We start from the raw sequence: 24,311 nt of genomic DNA on the forward strand, positions 1-24,311 counted from the left end.
TAATTTATTTAGGGTCTAACACCAGGAAAATGGTTACTTCACTATAGTTATGGTCAACAGTAGATGCAAAATGTTGCAGTGCATTTTGCTTAAATGCTCTTAGCAAGTGTAGAGGACTTAAACTTTTGCATTACCAGGTTTTGGTTGCATTTCTTATAATTTATTTCTTCCTGGCTAAAGCAAAATAGTCCAATATGGTTACTTGAAGGTATATGGTCCGTCTGGAAGGCAACCAGGATGTTTCATGCATTGTGTTTCCTTGGACACATTCATTCTGAGAGCATGAACCACATTTTTGCCTCTGTGCTCAGTGATGATGAAATGCAGGTGCACCAATGACGGCAGAACTGCCCAAGGCATGACATGGGGCTGGATTCCACTAATAGCTATTGATACCTCTAAATGGAAGCTGTGATGGCACTCACAGGCCTCCTTTTTGATTTTTCAGAGTTATTTGGGTACAGATCAAAAAAACCATACAATTTTATTGTTATTCAAAAGAAAATACAGTCCTTGTCAAAAAAGAATTGAACAAATCACAATATCAGACCATGAAAATTCAAGAAACAAATTTTTGAGGTAACTTTGTAATTTCAGTTTATTTCAGTTCTGCTAGCATTTGTCCACACCAGCACATGTTGTTTAAATTTGGCTATGGAAAAATATGCAAAGTTAGAAGTAGCATTAAAGCTTTAATTTCCTATACAAACTTGTGGTAGGGGTAGACAACTGTGAAGAATGCAAATCAGCTGTGCTTTACTGCTGGTACACGATACTGTATATGGTAAAGCCCCCAGGGTTTTAGTGAGTGCTGAAAAGGTTTACATGGTTCAAACTATTCTTTATAAAGATAAATGCAATACGCTGTCTCAGTCAAGATGTTAGGAAATCCTTGTGTTCCATGAGCTGACACTGAACAGAAGGAAATCCCTGGCCATACGTACATGTTCGTACACGCCTGGCAATTCTTTATGCTCAAATAATTACATCTCACAGTCAGCAGTGTGTGTAACAGATCCATAGTAGCCTGAATTCCTCTGATTCACACATTGCCTTACACTGCCTACCCTGCATCCCTAGCATGTTCTATCTTCCCTTACTTTCAGTTCTTCCAGATCAGTCCAGATTTATGTCAGCATACTAATTAATATTATTAACATAAAAATTAATGAAGTCAGCAAAAAATAGTTTAAAAAGCTTACAGCCACCAATGAGCTTTTCTTTTTGTGCTTTAGTTTCCTATACAAAAATAGAAGCCAGATTTACCATAGGAGTGGTAAATATTTTTGTAATGATAATAGAAAACTGCAAGCCATGCCACAGACCTGCTGAATCTGTTGTGCAGTGCATGGGAAGGATGACCATCATCTTTGGGGAGCTGGCTATTCTCACAGTGTTTCCAACAGCTGAACATCATCAAAATGTGAGAAGGCTTTTCTAATGTGACTCACTCGTGTAGGGGTCAGAGTTTAAGTAACATCTGTAAGTGCCAGACCAGGGCTGGGAGCTCAAGAGGGAGATGATACAATTTATTTAGTGCTAAAGATGAAAATTCTAAACCTTTTACTTGTTACTTCTGGGTTAACACTGATTCTGTACTGGATGTCAGTCATCCTGCTCAGTAAACTGTAACATCCAGTCTACTGGATGTTAAAAATGGGGAAAACTGGCCATTTTAACATAGGGAAAGTTCAACTCTTGTCTATTCCCAAAGTGAGTCTGTGCAAAGCCCTCTTCACTGTGTCTGTAGCACTGAGCTAAGGATCAGTTTTGAGTCGTGTCTGTTTGTAGTGTTTGAGCAACTTGTGTAAGTAAGAACATGCTGATTTAGCGACATTACCTCTTCTGGTTCTGGATCTGAATCTGATTCCTTTTGGTCCCAAAGTGCCATGCAAAAAGAGAAGGGGGAAACAGAGCAGGCAAAAGGCAATTTTTTTTTTTAGAAAGGAGTAGAAAAAAGTAACTTCCCACAACACTTAACAGAAAAGAAGAAAACACAGCACACTTCTGCAGTTGATTTCTTATGACAAAAAGCAGCAAAACAGAACTGTCAATTTAAACACAAAAGGCTACAGAACCAAGCGAAATGCAAACTGAAAAGTTAGACGTCTAGTGATCCTTATTTGTACCAAAACTTTAAATATATACATGCTTTTTCACCCATAAATTAGCATATAAAACCACCACTTAAAATCTTCAAGAACTATTACCATTTAAAGTCGCAAAAGTGTTGAGATGCTTTGTTTAAAAATTATACTAAAATGCTATAATAAATATTCACTATATTCTAAAAATGCTGAGAAGAAAATGATCATCATTTTGGGCAAATACATCTCTAAAAGGCATGCACCTAATCCAACCAGGAAAGGAAAAGAAACTTTTGTGTTTTCAGAGAATAAACATAAACTGACACTTTCTCAGGAAACAAGTCTTTACTATCTGAGGGCACTGCCACTCATCTCTTCTGAGTCGTCAGGAAATACCTGATGATGTTTTCAAACACTGGCATTAGGAGTACCAAACTCAAGACATCGCAAGTCCTTGTGTGGAATTTTTTCCTCTTTCAAACCCCTGCTCACAAAGCTTTAACCCTGTTTTGCCCTCCTCCTCATTTCTTGTTTTTTTGATAATGCTGATGCCTACAGCTGGGTATAATTTTACAGTACCTTTGTGTAAATGGGTAAAGTGATGTTTAAATTACATATGGCTTGATGAACGAGGCCTCTGGTAGATTTTGGCTCCTTCATGAATGATAATCGGCCGCAGGGCTCTTGAGTGCTATCTCGGACCTGGCACAGTAGAAATACACACATTTAACCTCCTGCTCTGCTGTGTGAGCTACTTGTGTCTCTCAAGAGCTATTCAGCAGGAGGGACCAGATAGGGAGAAAAGGCCAAACCAATGTGTTTTCACTTCTTCCCACGTTGTTTGGAAATGTACGTATGGATGTATTTGTGTATTCAATATATGGTGAATGTTTTTGATGGAAATTTCAGGAGAGGGGAAAATCTGCAAAGCCAAAGGAAGGCAGTTGCACAGATAAATTTGTAAATTAAAACTAGCTTACAAAATATTGCTTGTAAGGAGAGAGAAAGTTGAACATTTGTCTAGCAGCACACAGCAAATATAACACAATGACAGAGTGCATTGATTTTCTCCACTTACTGGAAGTTTCCATTCATAAATCATTTCTTTAAGAGTGTTATTTATATAATGGTAATAATCTCCTCCTTTGCGGTGGGAATTTCTGGGTGGAAGAAAAAGTTTGTAGAAGAGGTTTCCAGTGCTCTCTAATCTCCCTCTCAGAAGAGGTGGTGATGGTGGCTCAGTGACAATAGCCCTTCTAACCACAATGGGTTAATACATTATTAAATTTGAGAGGAATAAAAGGTTTTTAGTTTGGCTTTTACTTTACAAATCTTCCTATTCATAAAAAAAGTTTTTAAAATTGAATAGTACAGGGATAAAATTAGGTTCCAGTTGGGAATTGATATAAATTAAGTAGTTTGGTTTCCCTTTGTTCACAAAAAATATGGTGAAGTGATAACTTGAAATATCCAAAAAGGAGCCAGCAACATTACCTTAACAAACAGAGGAAGTCTATTTTCTTTGAAGGCAAAGAAACTGAATATATGGTGCTGCCCACTCTTTGTGAGTGGCACCAGATTGCCAAAGCAGTCAACATAGATGGGTTTTCCTTCCAACACCTGTTGGAAAGGAAAAAAAGCAAACCGTCAATTAATCCTTGTGAGGTGATTAAGATTGCTTCTTAAATAATACTCTACAACAGTTCAAATAAGTTTCTGGGATTGTTAGGACTTGTCAGCATTTGCAAGATTTGTTATGTACAGTGGCCTAAAATGTGTGGAAACACTTCAGATTATTAAATTCCAAAGAGACTAGATTGCTAATTTAGTAACAATAGTGCAATACTTTAAATGACAAAAATCTGGGGAAAACTTTTAAACCTAGATTTTCATTTGGATTTTTGACTGACTCCAATTTTAGCATACTTTGCTAACCTGGCCTCATCACCACAGTCAAAGAAATATTCTCTTCAGCCATCAGAACTTGGAGTGTGTGGCTACTGAGTCTATTTATTTCAGGTGGACCTGTAGAGGCCTAAGAGCTTTTGAAAGGCAGGCCTCAGGTAAATATCCCTCTGAAATCTCTCTGTAATGGCCCAGCTTGTATCTTCAGATTGCTGCTGTTATAGCCCCTCCACATGTTTGAATATAAGATCAGCAGTTTGGGAAATGTTCCTTTCAAAGTGCAAATCCATTCGTGGGTCATCCTTACTTTCCAGAAATTCAACCTTGCCATTCAGTTTGATAAGCTCATATTTTATCTTGCTGCTCTGCACAAGAGATGCCTGTCAGAGCTTCAGGAACAGTGAGGACAATTCTTTTAAAGGTGGGATTCTCATGGAGTAGAGCCTGAACTAAGCAGAATGTGCCATGTAAGTTAAAGCACCTTCAATTTGTCATCCCTTCTGAGGAAGCTGACAGAGCCAGAAAAACTGCATTTAGCAGGCAGTTTGCTGAATTCCACATAGGAAAGCTTTTGCCTTCTCAGCAACATATTTAATGCAATTTTACTTTTGTAAAGTAGAATATTAATCAAACCTGCTACTTTGACTTCTTGGTATGTGAATGTGCTGACAAACTGTGACTTTCTGTAGATGCACAGTGCTGTGCATTTATGGGGCTGCTGGAAGTCAGGATTTAGGCATCATTTTTGGCTCCGACCCTCTCCCTTTTGCCCTGTGGGCTGAGTTTGTCCATTGCCCTCTGGGAACAGGGTTTCCTCACTACTTTTTCTTTACACCTGACCGAAGTTCAAGTTTCCATCTTATCATGGCTGCTGATACTGCATTGTGACAGTACTTGTTGAGAGATTATTTTTCAGTCCTTGTAGGTAGAAGGCAGAAAATACTAGTTTAAAAACAGATGCTAGAAAATGAAGAAAACCTAAAGTCTTGTACAGTACCTCTACGTCCCTGCTTCTGGCAACTTCAGCAAAGTTTTCTTGTTGTTCTAGAGTTTTATCCACCTTGTCATCCGTCATGCAGAAACATCTTAACCGTGCTTCAATGGGATCATGAGATTTGGCAAACACCACAAATTTGGCCATGTAGGGAACACAGATAATTTCTCTGTACACTTGGGAAGCAAAAGTAACAGATTCTTGTGTCTGACGACAGTCTATCAACCAAAATCTGTAAAAGAAAATGAAGAGTTGTGCCATCAGCAGAGAAGGATTTAAGAAAGGAAGTTCTGTGTTTCTCCATCCTGGCAGCATTAGCATTAGCAGAGCAATGGGAGGTAACAAGTCAGAGGAGTAGAAATGGAATAGTCACTTTTGGTTTTTGTCTCTCACTCAACTTAAAGGAAACAGCAGTCAATTCCTTACAACAGCAACACCTGAGGTCTTTAGGTGAACGTAAACGACTTTGTCCACTGTGCAAAGCTGCATGCAAAATCAGGAATTATTCCTATGTGAATTTAGTCACCAAGCATTTTCCAAGGAATAACACATCCTGCCTTCTTTCCCAGTTACCACTTGAGTTTCTCTGGAGGTGATGCCATTTCTTTTCAATAAAATCCACTGTGTGGGTGGAAAGCTCAAGTTTCCCAGCTGGCGGATGAAGGCAGAAGTCAGGAGAGGTCAGAGGCAGCTCAAAAGCTGCTCTGATCTATAGGGGTGTTATTCCTCACGGTGGATTACATGGCATTATAACCCCAAAGCACACTTTTGGAGTGTGACTGCTCTGCACTTACTCATTTGCAGCTGAATAACAGCAAATTCCATGCTGCTCTCATCTTTAGAATGCTTAGCAGACGTTCTAAATGCTCAAAACCCCAGGCTGCTGACATTTGCAAGAGTGAAAACATGTGTGCTACAGAAAGGGTCTGCACGCTGCTCCTTTCCTTTTCCTGCGTGGGAGAATTGTGCTGTGCTGGACTACAACTGGAGAGGCCACATCCTCTGAGAAGCCAACAGATGCCTCAGTGATTTGCTGTCAAATACCAGGGGCTAAAAAGCCCCAACAGATATTAAGTATTTTAAAAGCTGCAGCTCAGGAAATGGAAAACAAGCACTGTGCCTCCAAGTCTGCAGTACAACTCACATGGCAAGTATATCTCTTTCCCAAGCTCATTTTGGACAGAATTCGTTTTATGAATGGTAAAATTATTGTCCATCATTAATGCTTAACTAGACATAAAAAAATTACTGTGAATAGCAAAGAGCCAGAAATTAGAAGAAAAATCCCCTTTTTAAACTGTACCAGCATTTCCAATCATGTTTGGAGCAAAGTAGATCACTGAACATTCATTTAGATTAAAAGGAAGAGGCAGAACCTATTAAAATCTCTACATGGGAGCCTGTGTGTATCTCAGAACATTTACACTAGTAACCAATTTTCATGGAGTTATCAGGACAAAGAAAGATCTACTACAAATACGAATTGTAGGACCATAAAGTGTCACACTCATTCTGGCTATCATGTGTAGTCCCCTGGTGCTGGGGACTTGACAGTTTTAGGGATTTGGACCTCTCAAATTTTGTGTCTAGTGTGCACATGTGGTTCTTGAATTAGCTTTAATTCCTGTCTTTGCACAGACCTCTGCAGCAGCAGCACTGAGCTGAATGCACTGTAAGATCCCCCTCTCGTGGCCACTGCTGCTACAGTGGAGTGTTCAATTACACCAAACAGAAACGTGCATCAGCAAAGCAGCAGCAGGAAAACAGCCCTTTCTGAACTGAGAAAGGATCAAAAATTAATACTGTATTTCACCTAATGTTAAACTGGAGGTTGTCTGCAAGACCTGATCTCTTTTTAACACAAAATAAGCTATTTCAATAAATAACAAACCTAATAAACAGCAATAACTGCCCCAGACAATGAATATTTGCACTGAATTTCATGGACAAGTTATCCATCATTTTTTTAACTGTTTGCCGAAGTACACAGCCTAGATGAAATACTTTACAGGTCACGGATTGCATCTCCTGTTACAGAGGAGGAGATTTTGGGGCATTTCTGTCATATGCCTCATGGACACAAATTAAAATACATACATACATTCATATGTATTACTCTTTTTTAAAAATGAAAATCTGTTTTCAGTAGGAGAGCAGTTAAATCTCATCACAAGAACAGATGTATAGAAGAGATGCTTCTAGACCCCAGCTTGGCACACCTTTCTGCCTGACGTATCAGTTTTGGATATTCCAGATGTAATATCTCTTACAAGACATATAGTGAGGTACCCAAATAAGGGATTTCTGTTTCCATGGAAATTTAAATAATAATTAATATCTCTCTTCATTCTACTCTCCGAACTAAAATAATTTAACAGAAATGTTGGTTAAACAAAGGCACGTATTTGAGAGCATTCCTGTACAAGTCCTGTTTGGTTGTGTATGTACCTGGCAGACACATTTGTTGTGAAGGAAACACATTCATTAACAAATGTCAGTGGTGTTGTCCCAGTGATATCTTCCCATTGGGCAGGGGTGGTTCCTCCTGAAATGGCAGAGGTTTAAAAATAAAATCAAAACCAAGCAAGTCTTCAACTTTTTTGCTTCTAAAAAGTCTTTGCAGTTTTTAATTGCTGTGAAACAAGTAATAATCCGAGATATACCTTCTCCTTGGGTCCACATTATTCTACTAATGCTAGTAGGACTGGATGGGCTTACCCTGAAAACACCAAGTACCCAAATGATTTTTAAGTGATAAGCCCTCTAGCACAGGATTAAATAATTAATTAAATGAAACACTTGCAGCTCATTTCTCTCTTAAGGGAGACTGAAGGAGATGCCACTCACTTTGGAGCCATGGCAAGTCAAGTGTTTAACGCCAGTATTTTTCTCCTAAGTATACTGCAACAGTACATCTGTACTACATTTACTCTGCCAGGCAGAAGTATGCTGGTTCTCAAGAAACAAACTGTAAGGAAAATGCAAAAAAAACACCAAACCCCAAATCTGTGATTATATTACACATCTCTTGTTAGTGCAAACAACAACTATTATTTCTGGTATAAAGGAATTGTTTGGAAAGCAGCTTATTCTCACAGCTTCTTGTCCCAGAACCATCCAGCTTCCCCTGAGTGTAATCAGTTCAGCCCTTCCATCCCCTGGGGATTGACAGTTTCAGGAAGCACACGGAGAGCTCCAAGATTGGCACTTTACCTGTTATGCTGCATAGTAACCTTAGAGTGGGCGTGTCACCTCCATATCCATTCATGAGCCCATCGCTGGAGGCCTTGGGCACCGGAATCGTCATCGTGATGGGCTTATGGAATTTCCTTCTCCTGGGCTCCAGTGTGACTATGGGACTGAAGGTAGCCTTGTTGCCTAAAATCTTCTTTGTAAGTTCAGTGTGCATAGGTTGAGCCTTTCCAAAAAAACCAGGAAATAACAGAGCAGTTACTTGAAAACAGTTTAATGATGTGTAAAGAACTGGGTCAGTATATTGTCCACAGACCCCTTCACTTTTCAAATAGCACCATTTTCCATAAAAATCCCATGACTGCTGGTGAGAAGGGGAGACCTCATTCTTTTAACTTTCCCATGCCTGCCTCTTCTTCCTATTCCCTTGCTTGTTGCTTATTAGATTTTGACAGCATTAACCTAAATTCACTTAACCAGTAGCAAATGATAACCTGGTTGCTTTTTTCTCCTGAGAACAAACTCTGGCTGTTTTATGGTGCTATTCAGCAAATCTCAGTAGATTTAAACAAGCAATTCCCTGGACAAGGTAAATCATGGATGCATTCAGCAGCAGGACAGGATGGAGACAGAGGAAAGACTTCCCTCTCTGTGGGAAGTGAATTGTTACACTGGTTCATTCCCACTGAAAATATATACATTTAATAACAGTAGCACATTTAATTATTGCAGGACTTTGTAATTCTCTGATGCCTTTCATAAGTAGTATTTAGGAAATTCTATGACCTACGCTAATATCAGCATCATCACCAAAATTTCTTCCCAAAGTTCTACAGTTAATAGACAAGACTCTGAACTAACTGGAAAACCCAAAGCTTTACCACTTGCTTTGACTTTTGCATGGATTCTTTTCTTTCATTACTTTTACTAGAAGTGCTGCAGACAACATACAACACGACAAGCTGAATATGCTGGTTCTCCATTCAAAAAAAGTGAATTGTCACCAAAAGTAAACCAAAACTCTGTGAATGCTTCACTGTACCTGGAGGCCAACACGAATTCTCTTGGTGAGTGCCCCTTCTGGGAAGACTGCCTGCACCTGTGGGACCACAGTGCTGCTCAGCACCCCTCCCTCGGGCCCGATGAGGTTACTGTCCTGTTTGATCCGGGACACCACGGCGAAGTACTGAGGGAAATCCCGTGTGATGATGCGGCAGATCCGCTTCTTCTCAAGCTCCTCTGGAGTGTCAAGTACTGAGGGCAGAAGAGGGGATGGTCAGAAGACCAGAGTTTTATAGAAACAGTACAGCCACCTTCAAAATGCTCTCAAGCTTTTCACAGTTTTGCTCAACTTACACAAAGCCCTTTGTCTAGAAATAATGGGAAAAGGAAACACACCCATGTTAAGTTAAACCAGAGTAATCAAGAAAGAACAGATAGATTAAGCTGTGGACTGAAGGCAGCAAACAGAACACTCTGACAATACTTCCAAAATCAGCAGCCAAACAAGCAAAGGGATTGGTTCCAGCCCTTTCTCTCTCACCTATTTACAATGTCCTGAACGAGCATCAAGAAAACAAAACTTCAAAACACTATCAAAATATGGATTCCATTTTAATGCTGTGAGTTGTCTTGTTTACTTTGGGATTTGTGAGGTTTTTTGAAAAAAAAAACCACCAAAACAAATTAATAACAACTTCTGCAGCTCCTAGACAGCCCAAGGCCATTCTGTTCTCTCTGAAAGCAAGAGTACCGATGACTGACATTTCCTCCCACACACGGAGCTGCTCCAAAAGGATCAGTATGATAATTGTCTTGTTTTGGAAAGCTGTTTGCTATGGAAGCTTTTTGTTTAACACCATGAAAAGGAACAGGAGAAAACACAAGTCTAGAGTCAGCTTCATGAAGGGAGACATCCTGTCCCACTGCTTGAAGAGCCCATGCAAAGGAAGTGAGCACCATGGTAAAAGCTGCTACGCTCATGGTACAGAAGGAACACAGGAGCAGGATAAGAAACCAAGTGCCACTAGATACCTTCATCCATCCCATTCAGGATTTCATTCAGTTCATCCTCAGTGTATTCACAGAAATGCTCCTTCCAGCTGTCCCCATTCTCGCTGCGCAGAATCACCAGCTCTCTCTCCTTCCCACGCAGGGCAGCAAAATGGGGAATCTCCACAATCACGGGCCTGGCACAGCAACACAGCGCATTAAATGCACACGGGAGAGAGGAAGAAACAGGATTAACAGCAACTCTATTCAGTCTGCTACAAAGTGACCTGGAATTCTACCTATTTGGCTGGAATGCTTTGGCACAATCCTAAACTAGTAGGTCACTAACACAGACTAGAGTGTTACAGGGACCCAGTAAGTGCTGAAGGACAGATGAAAAAGTGCATTCACCTCTTTCCACAGTGTGAATGAGATTTGGTAAGATAATAGTGCTTATCTGGAAATTTGGTGATTGTTTTTGCAAATCCATCAAAAGCTCATGCTCATTTTATTTGTCACTACTGTCTGGGTTAACCTGTGCAACTTCATTTCAAAGAGAATCTACTGTAATGTATAGGAATAGTGGGACAAATTCTCATCTCACTTATACTAGTGCAAATCAGAATAATTTCATTGCAATCTGGAGGCGATTGTGTCCTGTGTCGATTTCACTTCGTAATTCTATATATTCCAATGAATTTATTTCTGATTTACACCCTGGGAGAGATACAGGAAGTCTGGGGAGATTGTCTGGGTCACTACTGGAGTATAAGAGATAAGAATTTGCCTTGTTGCCTTGCAAGTCAACGTCTGCACCAGCATATGCACTCATATATATATACACACACATATACAACACATATGTGTACATATAATATATCTGTATTGAGATATACATATACATACATACTCTTAGAAATAAGAGAGAAGATATAAAGGTATTTGCAGATACACTTCTCTAATTAGAGGACTCACACAGGTTACCAGGTATGTAGTAAATGCCACGTGTTCTATCACACTGGTGGTATCCAACATATATCTTATTGATTGATCAGTCCTTGATACAAAAAAAACAGTTTAAAATTTACAGTAGATTCTTTTTATTTTTTTGTGGTCCCAATCCAGGTTGCTTTGCTACAGACATCAAGCACAGAACTAGGAAGATTTCATGCCAAAACAAAAATGAAGGCCACAGTACTTGAAGAAAAAGATACAAACATACCACCAAAACAAAACCACAAACCACAAAGGTTGAAAAATGGTCCACTAAGGGTTAAGTGTACAAAATTTCAAATGATAGAAAGGGACAATATCATGGGCATAATGACATAAAAAAATCATATTGCAGAAGGAGGAGAAGAATGGGGAGGTCAGCATCCATCAATTTGTTTCAAGTCTCTCCTACCCAAGGAATTTGGTCCCAGGAGGCCCCAGCTGAAGGATTCGGCTGACCAAGCTTTCTCCCTCATTAAGTGGGGGAGGAGCCGTAGGCAGATGAAGTTTACTGAGTACATCCAAAGCAGCAGTGAAAAAAAGAACATAAATAAACTTTATGTATTTTTTGTGCCAGAACGCTAGTGCCACTGTCTGGTCCACAGAGTGGAATTAGGCTGTACACTGAATAAGGTTCCGTCCTAGCCATGACAATTTGGTGACCCAAATCAGAAAATCAGATTTGTTAATTTAGGATCTTTTCTTTCTCATGGGGGTTTTGGCCGTGTACTCAATGGGAGCAGGATCTGGACTTTAGAATGCACCCCTGCAAACAGTACAGCAATTTTCTGATCTCACTGCCAGCACAATACCTTGGAAAACGCATCCAGGAAGGGCACAAAGATCTGAGAATGAATAAACTACACTGTATGCCTGTCTTGCAGGGGAGACACTCATCAGATAGGAAAACCATTTAAAAAATGGGAGACATACTTAAAATCCATTTGTGTGTGACAAAGATAATGGGAAGACTGAATGTGATAGCACAATATTTCTTCTGCTCTTTAGATTTTTCTCCTTCTTTTTAGAAATGACCAAGATGTGAAAAGAATAAGTGGTAGCAATAACAAAGATGGTGACTCTGATGACTGCCTGTAATAAATGGATTTTAAAGCAACTGAGTTGTTTCCAAATAGATTTAAACTATTGGTGTTTCCAGCCACTTTTTTGACAGTTTCTGAATGAAGTTTTTTTACTGCATTAGAAGGAGTTCCTTCAGTCATCCACTTCTGGATGTCACAGTTGATAGGGAGAATAGCTGGTAAAAAAAAAATTCAGTGGAATATTGCTAAAATGTGCTCAGAGCAGACACAAATCCAATCTTTCTATGGGCTTTGCAGGATAGGAAAAAAGAAATGGCCAAGAAAATCCAGAGTTGTCCTACTATATAATTTAGCAATTTCAACCCCAGAAAAATTAACAGCACTGTGCTTCCCTGATAGTCCAAATTACCAATACCATGACACAAAACTCTAAAATAAGCTCCTGTACCTTGTGTTGTGTAGGTAGTAGGCTTCACATTTGTAGGTTACATCAGCACAGTTCTATTAATTTTTTAAAATATAGCACGAGCTGCCTTTTTTGGCCGTAAAAGTCTTTTCCCATTGTAATATCACAACACTGAGCAACAATTATATCCAAGGAAAGCACATGAACCATAGTGCCGACGTTTGAAACAGCCGTGTTGAACACAAAGGTGTAAAAGCTTTGCACATCTCTCCCTAACAGCTGCTCCGCGTTTCACAGGACCGCTCTGTTTGTTGCCACGCGCCACAGAAATCCTTTCCAATCCAAGTTTGCCAAAGGAACCATTTCAGTGCAACGCAAACACAGAAAGAGGCTGAAGGTTTCCCTTCGGGCCACGCGGCCCCCCTTACCCAAGGAACTGAGCCCCAGAGGGTCCCACTTCGATGAGGCGGCTGGCCAGCCCTTCTCCCTCCACCATGGGCGGCATGGTGGCCAGCCTGTGGCGCTTCACCAGGCGGCACGTCACGCGCGTCGGCGCCGTGCACTTGCGCGGCGGGATGATGATGCGCAGCCCGTTGTGCCGGCAGCCCCGCATGGCACCGCCGCGAGCGTCCACCATGAAACTCACCAGGAAGCTGCAAAATCAGGGCAGACAGTGAGATCCAGAGCACACCACCAAGTCCCTCGCTTACGTTCCACATACGTACATACGACGTATGTAAATAGAGCTCTTGACCAAGAGGTACAATGAGAAAAAGCCTTTCTCCCACGTGAAGCACCAAATCATGCTGAGTTCACTATTAATTAAACTGGCAACTACTACCCGACAGTTCTTCACAGAAAATCTTATGTCATAGGGCTGCTATTGGTAAAATACCAGCAGACACCAGTAAATGTGAACACGTGTACCTACTGCAAAGTGCAAATAGCACTGGTCTGTACCTGCAAGCAGCTTTATTTAAAGTTGGCACTCTTTAAATACTTCACGAGCAAATACATGTTATTGAAAATTTATGATTCAAAAATATAAAGCCAATTCTGATTGGATGGCTAAGGTTTTTTAGGGGTTTTTTTTTGATTCTCAATATAATTTTCTAGTTATTTGATAAACTATAATTTTTTAGAAAAATGGGTTTGGATATTTAAAAAAAAATCAAGATTCATTCTGGAATACATTAATAAAATTCATACTCCATCACCGGGGTTATCACCTATTTATATAAAAAACCCCAGAATGCTGTTATGGTTTGAAGGCAAATTTGGGGTTCGGTCAGATGAGAAGAGCTAGAATCACTATATAAAAGGTTTATTTATGAATTTCAGGTTTTCTGTGTTACCTTGCACAGCAATACAATGGGAAAACTTAAGAGATACAGAAAGCCATCTACAGGAAGCTTACTTCTAGCGCAAGGTTAAATAATTTATTCCTCTTTATCTAAAAGGGAGAAAAACATTTCATTTTGTTTGGAATTTCTTTTGTGCTGAATTTTTTGTAGTTCCACATTTACCAACAGGTATATTTTGATAGACTGGGGACATTCTTGGGAAAGGTGTAGAACTACTCCCAATTTTTTTTTTTTCACTGTTTGATTACAGGATCATGCCTGATGTGGGATGGTAATGTCAGGTTGCTGGAAGTGGAAATAAGAGTAGATGAGACAGAACAGTGTCAGGCCTACTTCTAGCCACTAATATAGAACCAGCACAATGGGGAGTCGCAGAAATGCTACTGAAGGACCTGCAATAGAGAAAAGCCCTTATAACAGGAGTAACAAATACAGGGATTTTTTCCACTGCCCCCTTGACCGTTCTGTGCAACAAACATTGCATCCATTCATTGTCCACACAGCGACAAGAATTCCACATGCTGTAAAAACACAACACTCGACACACCGTGCAGGTCAGAGATGGACGATGGGAAGGAGCCACAAGCGCCAGTCGGAAGCACACCATGCACCACGGATGCCAGTCTGTCTCACACATGCAGGCTCCTAGTCTACTGCCATTCAGATACCTCTAGGCTTTGCTTAGGGTAAAACTCTGGGTTGTACAACCATTAGCTCATTCCTTAGAGGTTGGTGTTTCTGTGGTTTTAACAAGGGGGAAAAAAAGAAAATGAAAACATTTTACAGCTTCCATTGTCTGGGGATTTTTTGAGAAAAATGGGAGCTTCCTTCACAAAATACATTATTTGTACATATTAGAGCACAGATGAAAGAAGAGCTTGAGAGACATTAAATGCTTGATTGTTGCACTAATGCTCTTGGCTTGCGCTGCAATTGCCCCTGAAGTACATGAAGCAGTGTTATCAAAACAGTTCTGCATGATGTTTCAGAGCATGTGTCCAAGTCACCAGCACAACAAATGTGTTTCAGGCAGTCAATGGCACTGCTGGAAGAAGAGTTTCTCATTTTAAAGCCACTGCTAAGAGCAACACAAACACTCCCCCAGAACTCCCAGAAGCTAATGAGAGCTCTGACTGAATTAAAGCATTCACATTTCTCATTGAGCGAGCTGTCATGAACACAGTATTAGGATTCAGTTATTTTCATTATTGACATAATACTCTGGATTGCATGCTTTAACACCTGTTTTTGGCTGTCCATCATTAAAATATTAGTGCTGGGTCACCTGCTGTCCCAAGATCTCCTTAGCTTATCTCCCTATTTGCCTCAGCAATGCCAAATCTGCTGTTCACTGCTAGAACACAGACACACCAAAGGTGAGGATCCAAACCAAGTAATCTCCCTTCTGACCCCTGAGGGTTCTTTTTTTGGTATGGTTGCAACTTCTTTCAGTTTGAGTTTACTAAATGTGCCTGGTGGGTCAGCAGATCTATCACAAAGTCTATCTCACTTCAGCCCTCTCTCACTGGAACAACCAGTAAGGAGTGGAAAAATAGGCAGAGGTAAGTCTCAGTGGGACATGGATATTATTATTATCTGTAAAAACAGCTGTTTCTGTCATAAAGAAGCTCTAAGGTTGTTATTCAGACAGCACAGAAAGATTAGTGCCAATTATCACGTTAACTATGGAGGAGCCAGTTCCCTAACCCAGCTATAGAATACTATGGAATTGCTGGAAAAGAGATTCTGTAGAACTAGCATGAATATAAGCACAAAGGAAAGTAACTCAAGGGGAAAATTTCTGAGCTTTAGGTCTGTACCATAATCCTGGGAAGACAGAACACCAACACAGGGTTTGCAAACAGAATGTAAAAATACATCCTTTTCTACTATCACTTTGCTTCTTTCCCACCTTTTTGCTACATTTATTTTTTCATCCACTCATTTAATCCAATTTCTTTTAATCCATTTTTTTCTTAATCAGCACATTTCACTTAATTTTGGCTATGCAAGAGAGTGAAGCAAATAATTCATAGGAAAGCCTTTTCTGAATCACAGCAGCCTCTTATTCTGCCTATTTGCTACATAATAGGGCATCTGGATGGGGCCATTACTGGTCCAGGACTGGAAAAGCTTTCCCTTTTTGGAGGAGTGTGTCTATCAATATACAAATAATTCATACAAAACTAATGCATGACATAAAACATGCTTCTGAAGTGTGCATTTAGGAAAGTGAAAAATTTGTATGACTAATGTAGAGCAAATTTAAAATTCAAACTAATTATTTTGTTGCCCACGCACACCCATATTATTTTTTCTCTTCCACCTCTGTTACCAAGTGTTGTTAAGTGACTAGACTGAGAGAGGAAGAGACTGCACTCAACAAAAAAACACTAGCAGGGATAAAAGGCAGATGAAGCCATCACTCTGAGAAGTGATACCTTATCATGCTAAATTCCCATGGCCAAAAAGAAACTAATGCATAACACTAGCACATGAATAATCCTAACATTCCATATATTCCCTGAAGCTAAGCAGCAAACTCAGACCTTACTCCATGTTCCAGCTGAATGGAGCACTACTACGGCACTATCAGCCACCTACGTACAGAGAACGAAGGGGAGAGGGATCATTAAAGAGAAACACAGATGGTGGGGAAGAGTTCAAGAGAGGGGAAAAAAAGAAAGAAAAACCCAGTTAATAAATGGGATTAAATGAACTTTAACTTAAAATTCAATTAAGTGATGACTCAAAGTCAAAGCAGATTGCAGGTTAAGGCTGCGTCTTTCTCGGTACTAAGACAGCCTTTGAGTAATTTTCATTTTCAGTTTTAAAGGCTCTGTTAGAAATGAAGCATGACACAAACATGTGACCCTGGCAGTCCTGAAAATTGGGTCAATACTGAGATTTCCTGAGCTTTGGCAAGGTGGTAGTACAATATAAAAGCCAGACTGGGGAAACAAATCAGGGTTGGGGAAATCATTGCCTTCTCTCTTTTAAAGAGAATGAAGAGGAAATCAAAATTATTTTTCTGAAGAAAATATGAAGTACAAAAGCAATTCTCTTATAGATTCCTCTTATAGGAATCAGTTACAGACCACAGGGGAGTCTATACATGCTTTGGTTAAAAACACAGCAGTCAGCTGAAGCATCATCTATTCTTTCTCAATTTAGCAATCTTAATAAATTAGAGAGGCCATTTCATCCCCTACAATTTTAGAGCAATTAAGAACTATATGCTTGCCATATGAAAGACATATTGAGTAACACTGGCTGTAGTGGCCTTGTGGTCAAGTACACAAACAAAAGGCCCTTTACTCCTTCAGGCTGTTTCCACACCTCCTACAGAAAGCAGAGCAAGCAGGTCTCAGGATTTCTACTTGATCAAAACACAGACTAAATATATGCATTGGATAGAAGGGGCAAAAAATATTTATATTTTAGTTCTGAGCCTGAGTTATTCCCTTTGCTGATATTAATAATATAGAATTAGCTTGGGTTTATTCTGTATCTATCCTCATGTGAAAGATAACAGCAGGATGAACAAAGACACTGGAAACTGGATGTGTCAGTGCTGGGGAGAGTGAAGGAAGCCACCTGTGTGCTTTGTGAGGAGTCCCTGTTTTGTCAAGAGCTTCACAGAGTTCCAGGTGGCCACGACCGCACGCGTGGGGGCACTCATTCTGCAGAGCCATGCAAACCCAGCAGGTGAGGGGCCTTTCTAGGACAGGCAACAGTTCTTGGAACACACAGAACCAAACTAGACAAAGTCTCCACCACCACTTCCATACGCTGGGCTCGGGTACAGTTGCTCTCCCCAAGCAGCTGGGCAGGCACACATGCGCTCAGCAGATAGCAGGGAACAAAGCTCCAACCAGAGCACACCGGGTGTAGACACAGTCAAAAACTTCTCAGCACACATTATGTCAATTTATAAAAGAAACTGGGAAACAAGGAGATAGCAGCATTCAGTGTTAGTCGCAGTGTGAAGAAGCAGAAACAAACAATCAGGGTGCTTCAGCCATCAGAAAGTTGTTCAGTGGGAGAAGGAAACTGGAGAGAGGCTAAACTCAGAAAAAAGGCCTTGATCCAGCTCCCACTGAAGTCAACAGCAAAGTCATTCAACTACCTTAGAGTGCTTTCCAGCAGGCCGTAACTATGCCATCCAAAAACAAGGCAAAATTCACATTCCAGGAGGACAAAAAACATGATCCTAACACAGGAAACTGCTACAATATTAACTTCCGACAACATTCTCTTCACTGCATTAGTCAACTGCTGAGAAATTCTGGCCTACAAAGATGAGTCTGTAGTTTGGGTGTTTAATTAGCCACTTTATAATTTTGCAGAGCTTGATATTTAATTTTCACCTTTCTAGGGTTAGGCTGAAGGAGGTGAACAGGTACTGTGCCAACAAACACTTATTTTGCCAAGGGAAGATAATCTTTGGGATGGTTCAGCTTCAGGTGTTCTGTGCAGAATGTAATGTACCAGTGCTTCAAGCACTGATTGACCATCACACAAAAGCAGGCATGGCATGAAAACTAAGATATTCTAAGGCTGAGCTGTTATTCTGCTAGTTCAAGTACAGTGACACAATCTGGAAAATGTAGCTTAGAGAGTGGCTCTGCAATATTCTTTATACAGACAAGTGAGATAAAAGACCCACTTACTAATACAATAATTACAGCAGTTTGTGTTGAAATAGCTGTGGGGGGGACTACTTCTTTAAATATTAATATTAAACTATGCCAGCAACAAAGAAAAGGTATGGTTAAATACATCAATGGTTAAAACAAGCTAGGATGGTATAAGGATCTTTGTTAAGACTTTTTGCAGTGGGCTTATTAACAGTTCCAGAATTCTTTTGTTATAGATGCTAAAGCAGATGGGAGAAAGTGGACACTTACTGTATAAGAGAAGTTGTGCCATATGTAACTATTACTGTGGGTTAGATTTTTTTTTTTCTCTTGGCTAATGGGCACTATCAAAACACTACAGCATCCTGAAGTGAGGTAAGAGGGGAGGATAAATAGGGTGGGTGAGAAGTGCAATGTATTAAAGAAAGAAATTATGCAGAAGTTCACCTGCTGTTGTCAAGATCAAGACATGGAGAAGAGCATCTGCAATAGAATAGATGGTTTAACATCAAAAAGGAACAGAAAGGGGAAAAAAAGAATGAGTTAAATGAAATACTGGGAAAATGAAACAGATTTCTAAAGCAAACACACAAACATATACATACATATGCATATTCCTCACATGTGGGAAGGTTGAAGTGAGTATGGAAAATAAGCCTATGTAAACAGCCTCAGTTCCAAGTGGCCACTACCAGTAGAGCAGTGAAACTGGAGGGATCTGGTTTCTCTATGGACATTCTCACACTGGAAGCCAGACACCTAAAATGCACAGCTGGATTCCAAGTAAAACTCTCAAAAGTAGATAAGGGGAAATGCTGCTTGGCTTAGGTGTCCACATCTAAAATGTGGGCTGTGTGATACCAAAGGCTAAGGTACCTAAGGTAATTCCAGCCAGCATTCCTGATAGCACAATAATCATGTTTTTCTTTTCTTAAAATCCTCTATCAATACATTGTCCTCCACTTCCTTCCATTTCAACATGTTTCTTGTCCTCCTTTTGTTCTACAAAATTACAAATTTCAAACTCTCATTTTGACCGGTTTAGGCTCTCAGCAATCACTTAGTGTCACACGGACAATTAGTTTTCCAGCTTCCCTTTTTATTTCATGGATCTCCATTGCCATTTTCTTCCATCAACATGCTTTGCTATTAATGAAACACACTCACTCTTTTTCCTCATTGTAGCTTTCTGAACAAAGGCCATAAAGCTGCAGAATAATTTGAAATCATTTAGACTTTCAGATTTAAGAAATGACTATCAGCTGGTGGCTGCCAGGTCCTGTTTCCATAACGATTTCCAGGAAATCAATCTCACATTGGGAAAAATGTATTATGGAGTCAAAGTACAACACTTGAAATATATTTTGTTTACCTTGTTAGCAAGGATCCAGCCTCCTTTTTTGCAGACATGCAGCTAAGAATGATAATTCATATTATTTGTCACAGTACGAGCTGCTCAATCCCTCATCTTTTCATTGATGGAAACAATGACTTTCAGCAAGGTAAACTCACTAATAGTATCCCAACCATGTAATTTATTTCAAGATATAAGTAATGACACACTCTGACCATCCGTTAGTCAAACAGGGATTTTTTTCAGCAAATTATATAAAAGAAATCAGGATCTTTCATCAAACAGGATCTTTACTGTGAGTCAGAGTTGGAAAATCTGCAGAGCTGCTGCATATTTGCTCTAGAACACAATACCAAGTTAATATCAAAGCATGCACCCAAAGCTCCTTCCTCACAGTGCCATGATCCTGACAACACGTCAGATTTGCTCTCTGATCTACTGTGACTTTACACAGCTGTCAGGAAAATTCTTAGAAATATAATCTACATACAACTAATTTCACCACATCACCAGAACACAGCTAAGAGAACAACTTAGCTTTGCACACCATTAATACTTTTAAAATCTTACAGTCACTCTTATCTTCACCATTCATGAATATTCTTACGGGAGATAAAAATATGGTACTGCCAAGCAGTGTCTAAATGCTGCAAATTTTTCAGTTCAGTGATTTTTTTGCCTTCAAGCTTAATAAAAATACACTTATTCTTCCACAATAGGTGTGGTATGAGACTAAAACCGTGAAACATATTTGCATTTATGTAGGCACTAATTCTGTCTCTTACATTACAACAGGAAATTATAAATATATCCCCTAACATCAGCAGTAAAGTCATACAACTCTATCTTATTGGATGTTCAGCACACAAACTTTTTGGCATACTCGGAGATCCTTAACTTTGCTCAACATGTAAGATCAAGTAGTTTCATGAGAAGAAAAAATCTGATTTGCTTGAAGGGGAGTTTAAGTTCAGGAATTCATACTTTTTTCTTCAGCCAAAGTAGGAAACTATCTGGAAACTCTCAGCTGTGTAAAATGACCAGGAGACCTTTATGTTGAGATTTTGAGCCCCACAAGAACACTAGCTCTTAGGAGAGAAATATTTTTGTGGTTTCAAAATGGTTGCCAAAGACTCAGACCAAAGGACTAAATTTTATTTCCTTCCTGATGAAATTATCAACATATTGAAGGAACAGTTATATTCAAAATGTAAATGGATGGTTAAATACTTTTCCCTTCTGAAATTTCAAATGTGAAAGAAGATTTGGTTAGTTAGGCAAAGGCTGAAATACGTGCCTGTGGAACGCCACATGGAGAGAACTCTATGAGCTCTCTATGAATTTATCCCTTTGCCTGGGGGTGTTACACTGTGATCCACAGGAGCACTTCCCTACAATGGGAGATCAGTAAGAACCCTGCAGCAGTTTGAGGTTCACCACTGGAGTGGTACAGGTCTCTCCTCAGATTGTACAGAATTCAAACTTATTACATCTGTGACAAAAAAAATTACCATCCAATACTTTGCTGGTGTGTTATTTCTCAAAAATGCCATCTGAATTCAACACATTTTCAGAGTCTTGGGCAGAACCAAGGCCACACCCTGACATAGGACCACTGACAGTGTTTATCTAGGATTTCTTTCAAAATTCTATGAGTTTCCTTTCACGGTAAGTAACTACTACTTCACTGCATGCCCTAAATGTCAGCCCTGCTGCTGCTTCAGAAGAACCCACTAACAGTGTGTGTCTGTACGTGGAGGGGAGTGTGGCTGACAAAAGGGCTATGAATCACAAATACATTTGTTGTTCCAGCAGAGTGAGTGCAATAATCATGAACTTCTACAAATGTTTCACTTTTAAAATAAGGTCTTAGAAGCAAAACTCTAGTAGTCAATGAACTTTTCTAACAGATGCACCCCAATAGTTTATGACTCAGACCAATCTAAACAAGATAAAAATGAAGTATTTTTCAAATGATGAGAAAATGTTATTAAAGGTTTCCTTATTACAATATTTAGTGTCAGGTTAGTGTGTATATATAGGAAGAAAACAATTTGTGTTGTGTTAAAATTCACTATTACATGTAAGGCTGCAGAGAGTGTTGCTCCTGTTAAAAACACATATTTCATCCTACCACTAACACCCTGGTCATCTCAAAAGGTGGGAATACCACTCTTTTTTTAAAAAGAAGACAATAAAATAATTGCACATTCAAGAAATACATGCCACTCTTCCAGAAAGTATTTAGTTAATCCTCTGCAATCACAAGAAAGACCTACCTTTCAGAAAGGGAAAATTAATACATCCTTTGGAAAAACCTGTAAACTCTCTAGGGTTAGAATAAAGCACCAAAGCCATTTTAAAGCTTTCATACCAGAATATATATAAACAGACACACACTTCACATATTAAGTATTTTCATTTCATTTGTTAGTTTTGGAGCTCATGAGAAGTAAATCCAAACAGTGCTGGTCACAATCAACTATCCTACAATCAGCTAACAAACAATATTCTCATCTATGTCATGTGAGTCAATCTGGCAATATTGTGCCTCCTCTAGATCAGGACTGGCTGTCATTCCACATGGGACTCCAGTGCTGGTTTTTAAAAACACAGACTGTAAGATAGTAGCAAACTCATTCAAGACTGACAAAAATAACCTTTCCCCTGTGCTGCCCAATCATGCTGTGTTCACAGCCCACAGAGAGGAAATGCTTTTTAATTACTACAGTTTCTTCTGAATTCATTGGCACATTCCCCATCCAATCTGACGGCAGGACACAAATGTAGAATTCAGTGTGAAGACTGAAATGCCTTAAAATGCAGTCACAGATTTTAAGGCCAGCCAGGATAACGTTTGTAAATATGATTTTGGCTGGGCCTGCATTTTGACCTGCCTTATGCCATGACATTGAGTCTGCCTAAATGTAAATGCTTACAAAGAGTCAGTTGTACATGAAGACAGTGGTCAAATATGTGCAAAGCTCATGATGTTTAGGTTGCTTGTCTATTCATATAATTTAGAAGGCAAAACTGGAGCTGGTGCTCGCCTCAACTACTCCACCAGCACAGTAAGTGTTGACCATCTGGAGTGATTAAGTACTTGATGTCAATTATTATTAACTCTGAAAGGCATTATTTCTCCATTAAATGCACACAAATGTCTGTGTGTATGTGTCATTTATCACATTCATTCCCCTTGAACTTGACTGAAGGCCCACTGACTTGCAGTGATTTCAGTGAATAGTCTTGGTACTCAGACTTGCGTGGTTGTCAGAGCTTAAAAGATCATAACAATTTATTGGCAGCTCCAGGAGGCAATGAATTAACATACAGCTCCTAGTTAAGCATTAGTTGAAGCTCGTGTCACTGCAGGTACTCTGCTTCTCATTTTGCAGTGTAATGCGAATTGATGTACTCACCCTGAATGAATAGGACTGGAAGAAAGAGCCACATTGTCCAAGATTTCAGGGCCCAAGCTTAAGCGATATGAATTCCTTTCAGCTTCTTTGGCCAGAGTTGTTACCTTGGGAAGCAAAATAACCCCATTTTACTACAATGAAATCCATTAATGAACAAAAAAAAAATGCATTTTGCATAGTAGTGCCTAAAGCATTTAAACATTTTCTTTTAAAACAAAGGTGTACTAATAGCATTAAGATACTAGAAACCCTTATTGTAGCACTTAGTATTTCCCTAAAGTAATCCTATGTTAGTGGTCTCAGTGAAAGAATGCTGTGATTTCACCAAGAAGGCATTTCCTAAATCTCTTTTTTTTTTTTTAACTACAAGCATGTTTCAAGACAGTATCTTAGGACAATGCCTGTGAGTTCATTACATCCCCTGAATGTGTAGCACGATGTCTATTAGCAACATTCACATATCAGTTGAAACGGAGAACATTAAGAACACAATCCTTGTGCTACATTCACACAGCTTATCCATTTATTTTGGAATAGACTTCAATACTGCACAGCACAGTATGCCATTAAATATGCCTAGAAAATAGATTTGTACTCAAACGAACCAAGCAGCGTGCACCACACCATCTCACCAGAACAACTTGCAGTGCAGCCTTTGCCTGTTTCCTGATCTCTGTAGCCAAGAAGGGGCTTTGAGAGGTTTGCTCACCTGCTGGCTGGGGATGACCACGGTGTCGTCGATCATGGCGCTGTCGCGCAGGTAGGACGCGTGGCTCAGCGTGTGGGACCTGTCGGAACTGAAGGACCGCAGGCTGGGAGGTTGGTAGGATGCCAGAGCAATGCATCAGCAGCACACAGGATGTTGCAAAGGTGTCATGACAGATCGAGTGGGAGAATGAGAAAAGCGTGCTATTAGCAA

General features: G+C 39.7%; 1 protein-coding gene across 3 annotated transcripts in view; it reads right to left on the reverse strand.

Annotated features, from left to right (window-relative positions):
• The window catches only part of ANK2 (ankyrin 2), a 184,044-nt gene that overhangs the window by 24,572 nt on the left and 135,161 nt on the right, over window positions 1–24,311 (reverse strand). For 2 of the 3 annotated variants that reach the window (XM_077783070.1, XM_077783069.1), the window contains exons 26-39: window positions 24,102–24,204; window positions 23,393–23,496; window positions 19,989–20,030; window positions 19,064–19,099; window positions 13,041–13,265; window positions 11,576–11,674; window positions 10,213–10,367; window positions 9,221–9,432; window positions 8,200–8,404; window positions 7,435–7,531; window positions 4,990–5,218; window positions 3,582–3,707; window positions 2,667–2,789; window positions 1,841–1,870 (exon numbers count right to left, since the gene is read on the reverse strand). In XM_077783070.1, the coding sequence (XP_077639196.1) occupies window positions 1,841–1,870; window positions 2,667–2,789; window positions 3,582–3,707; window positions 4,990–5,218; window positions 7,435–7,531; window positions 8,200–8,404; window positions 9,221–9,432; window positions 10,213–10,367; window positions 11,576–11,674; window positions 13,041–13,265; window positions 19,064–19,099; window positions 19,989–20,030; window positions 23,393–23,496; window positions 24,102–24,204 (1,786 nt within the window). The remainder of the gene's footprint in view (window positions 1–1,840; window positions 1,871–2,666; window positions 2,790–3,581; window positions 3,708–4,989; window positions 5,219–7,434; window positions 7,532–8,199; window positions 8,405–9,220; window positions 9,433–10,212; window positions 10,368–11,575; window positions 11,675–13,040; window positions 13,266–19,063; window positions 19,100–19,988; window positions 20,031–23,392; window positions 23,497–24,101; window positions 24,205–24,311) is intronic. The other variant, XM_077783071.1, reaches the window with a different exon arrangement.

Source organism: Lonchura striata, chromosome 4, assembly GCF_046129695.1.
Source record: "Lonchura striata isolate bLonStr1 chromosome 4, bLonStr1.mat, whole genome shotgun sequence".
Taxonomy (NCBI): Eukaryota; Metazoa; Chordata; class Aves; order Passeriformes; family Estrildidae; genus Lonchura; species Lonchura striata.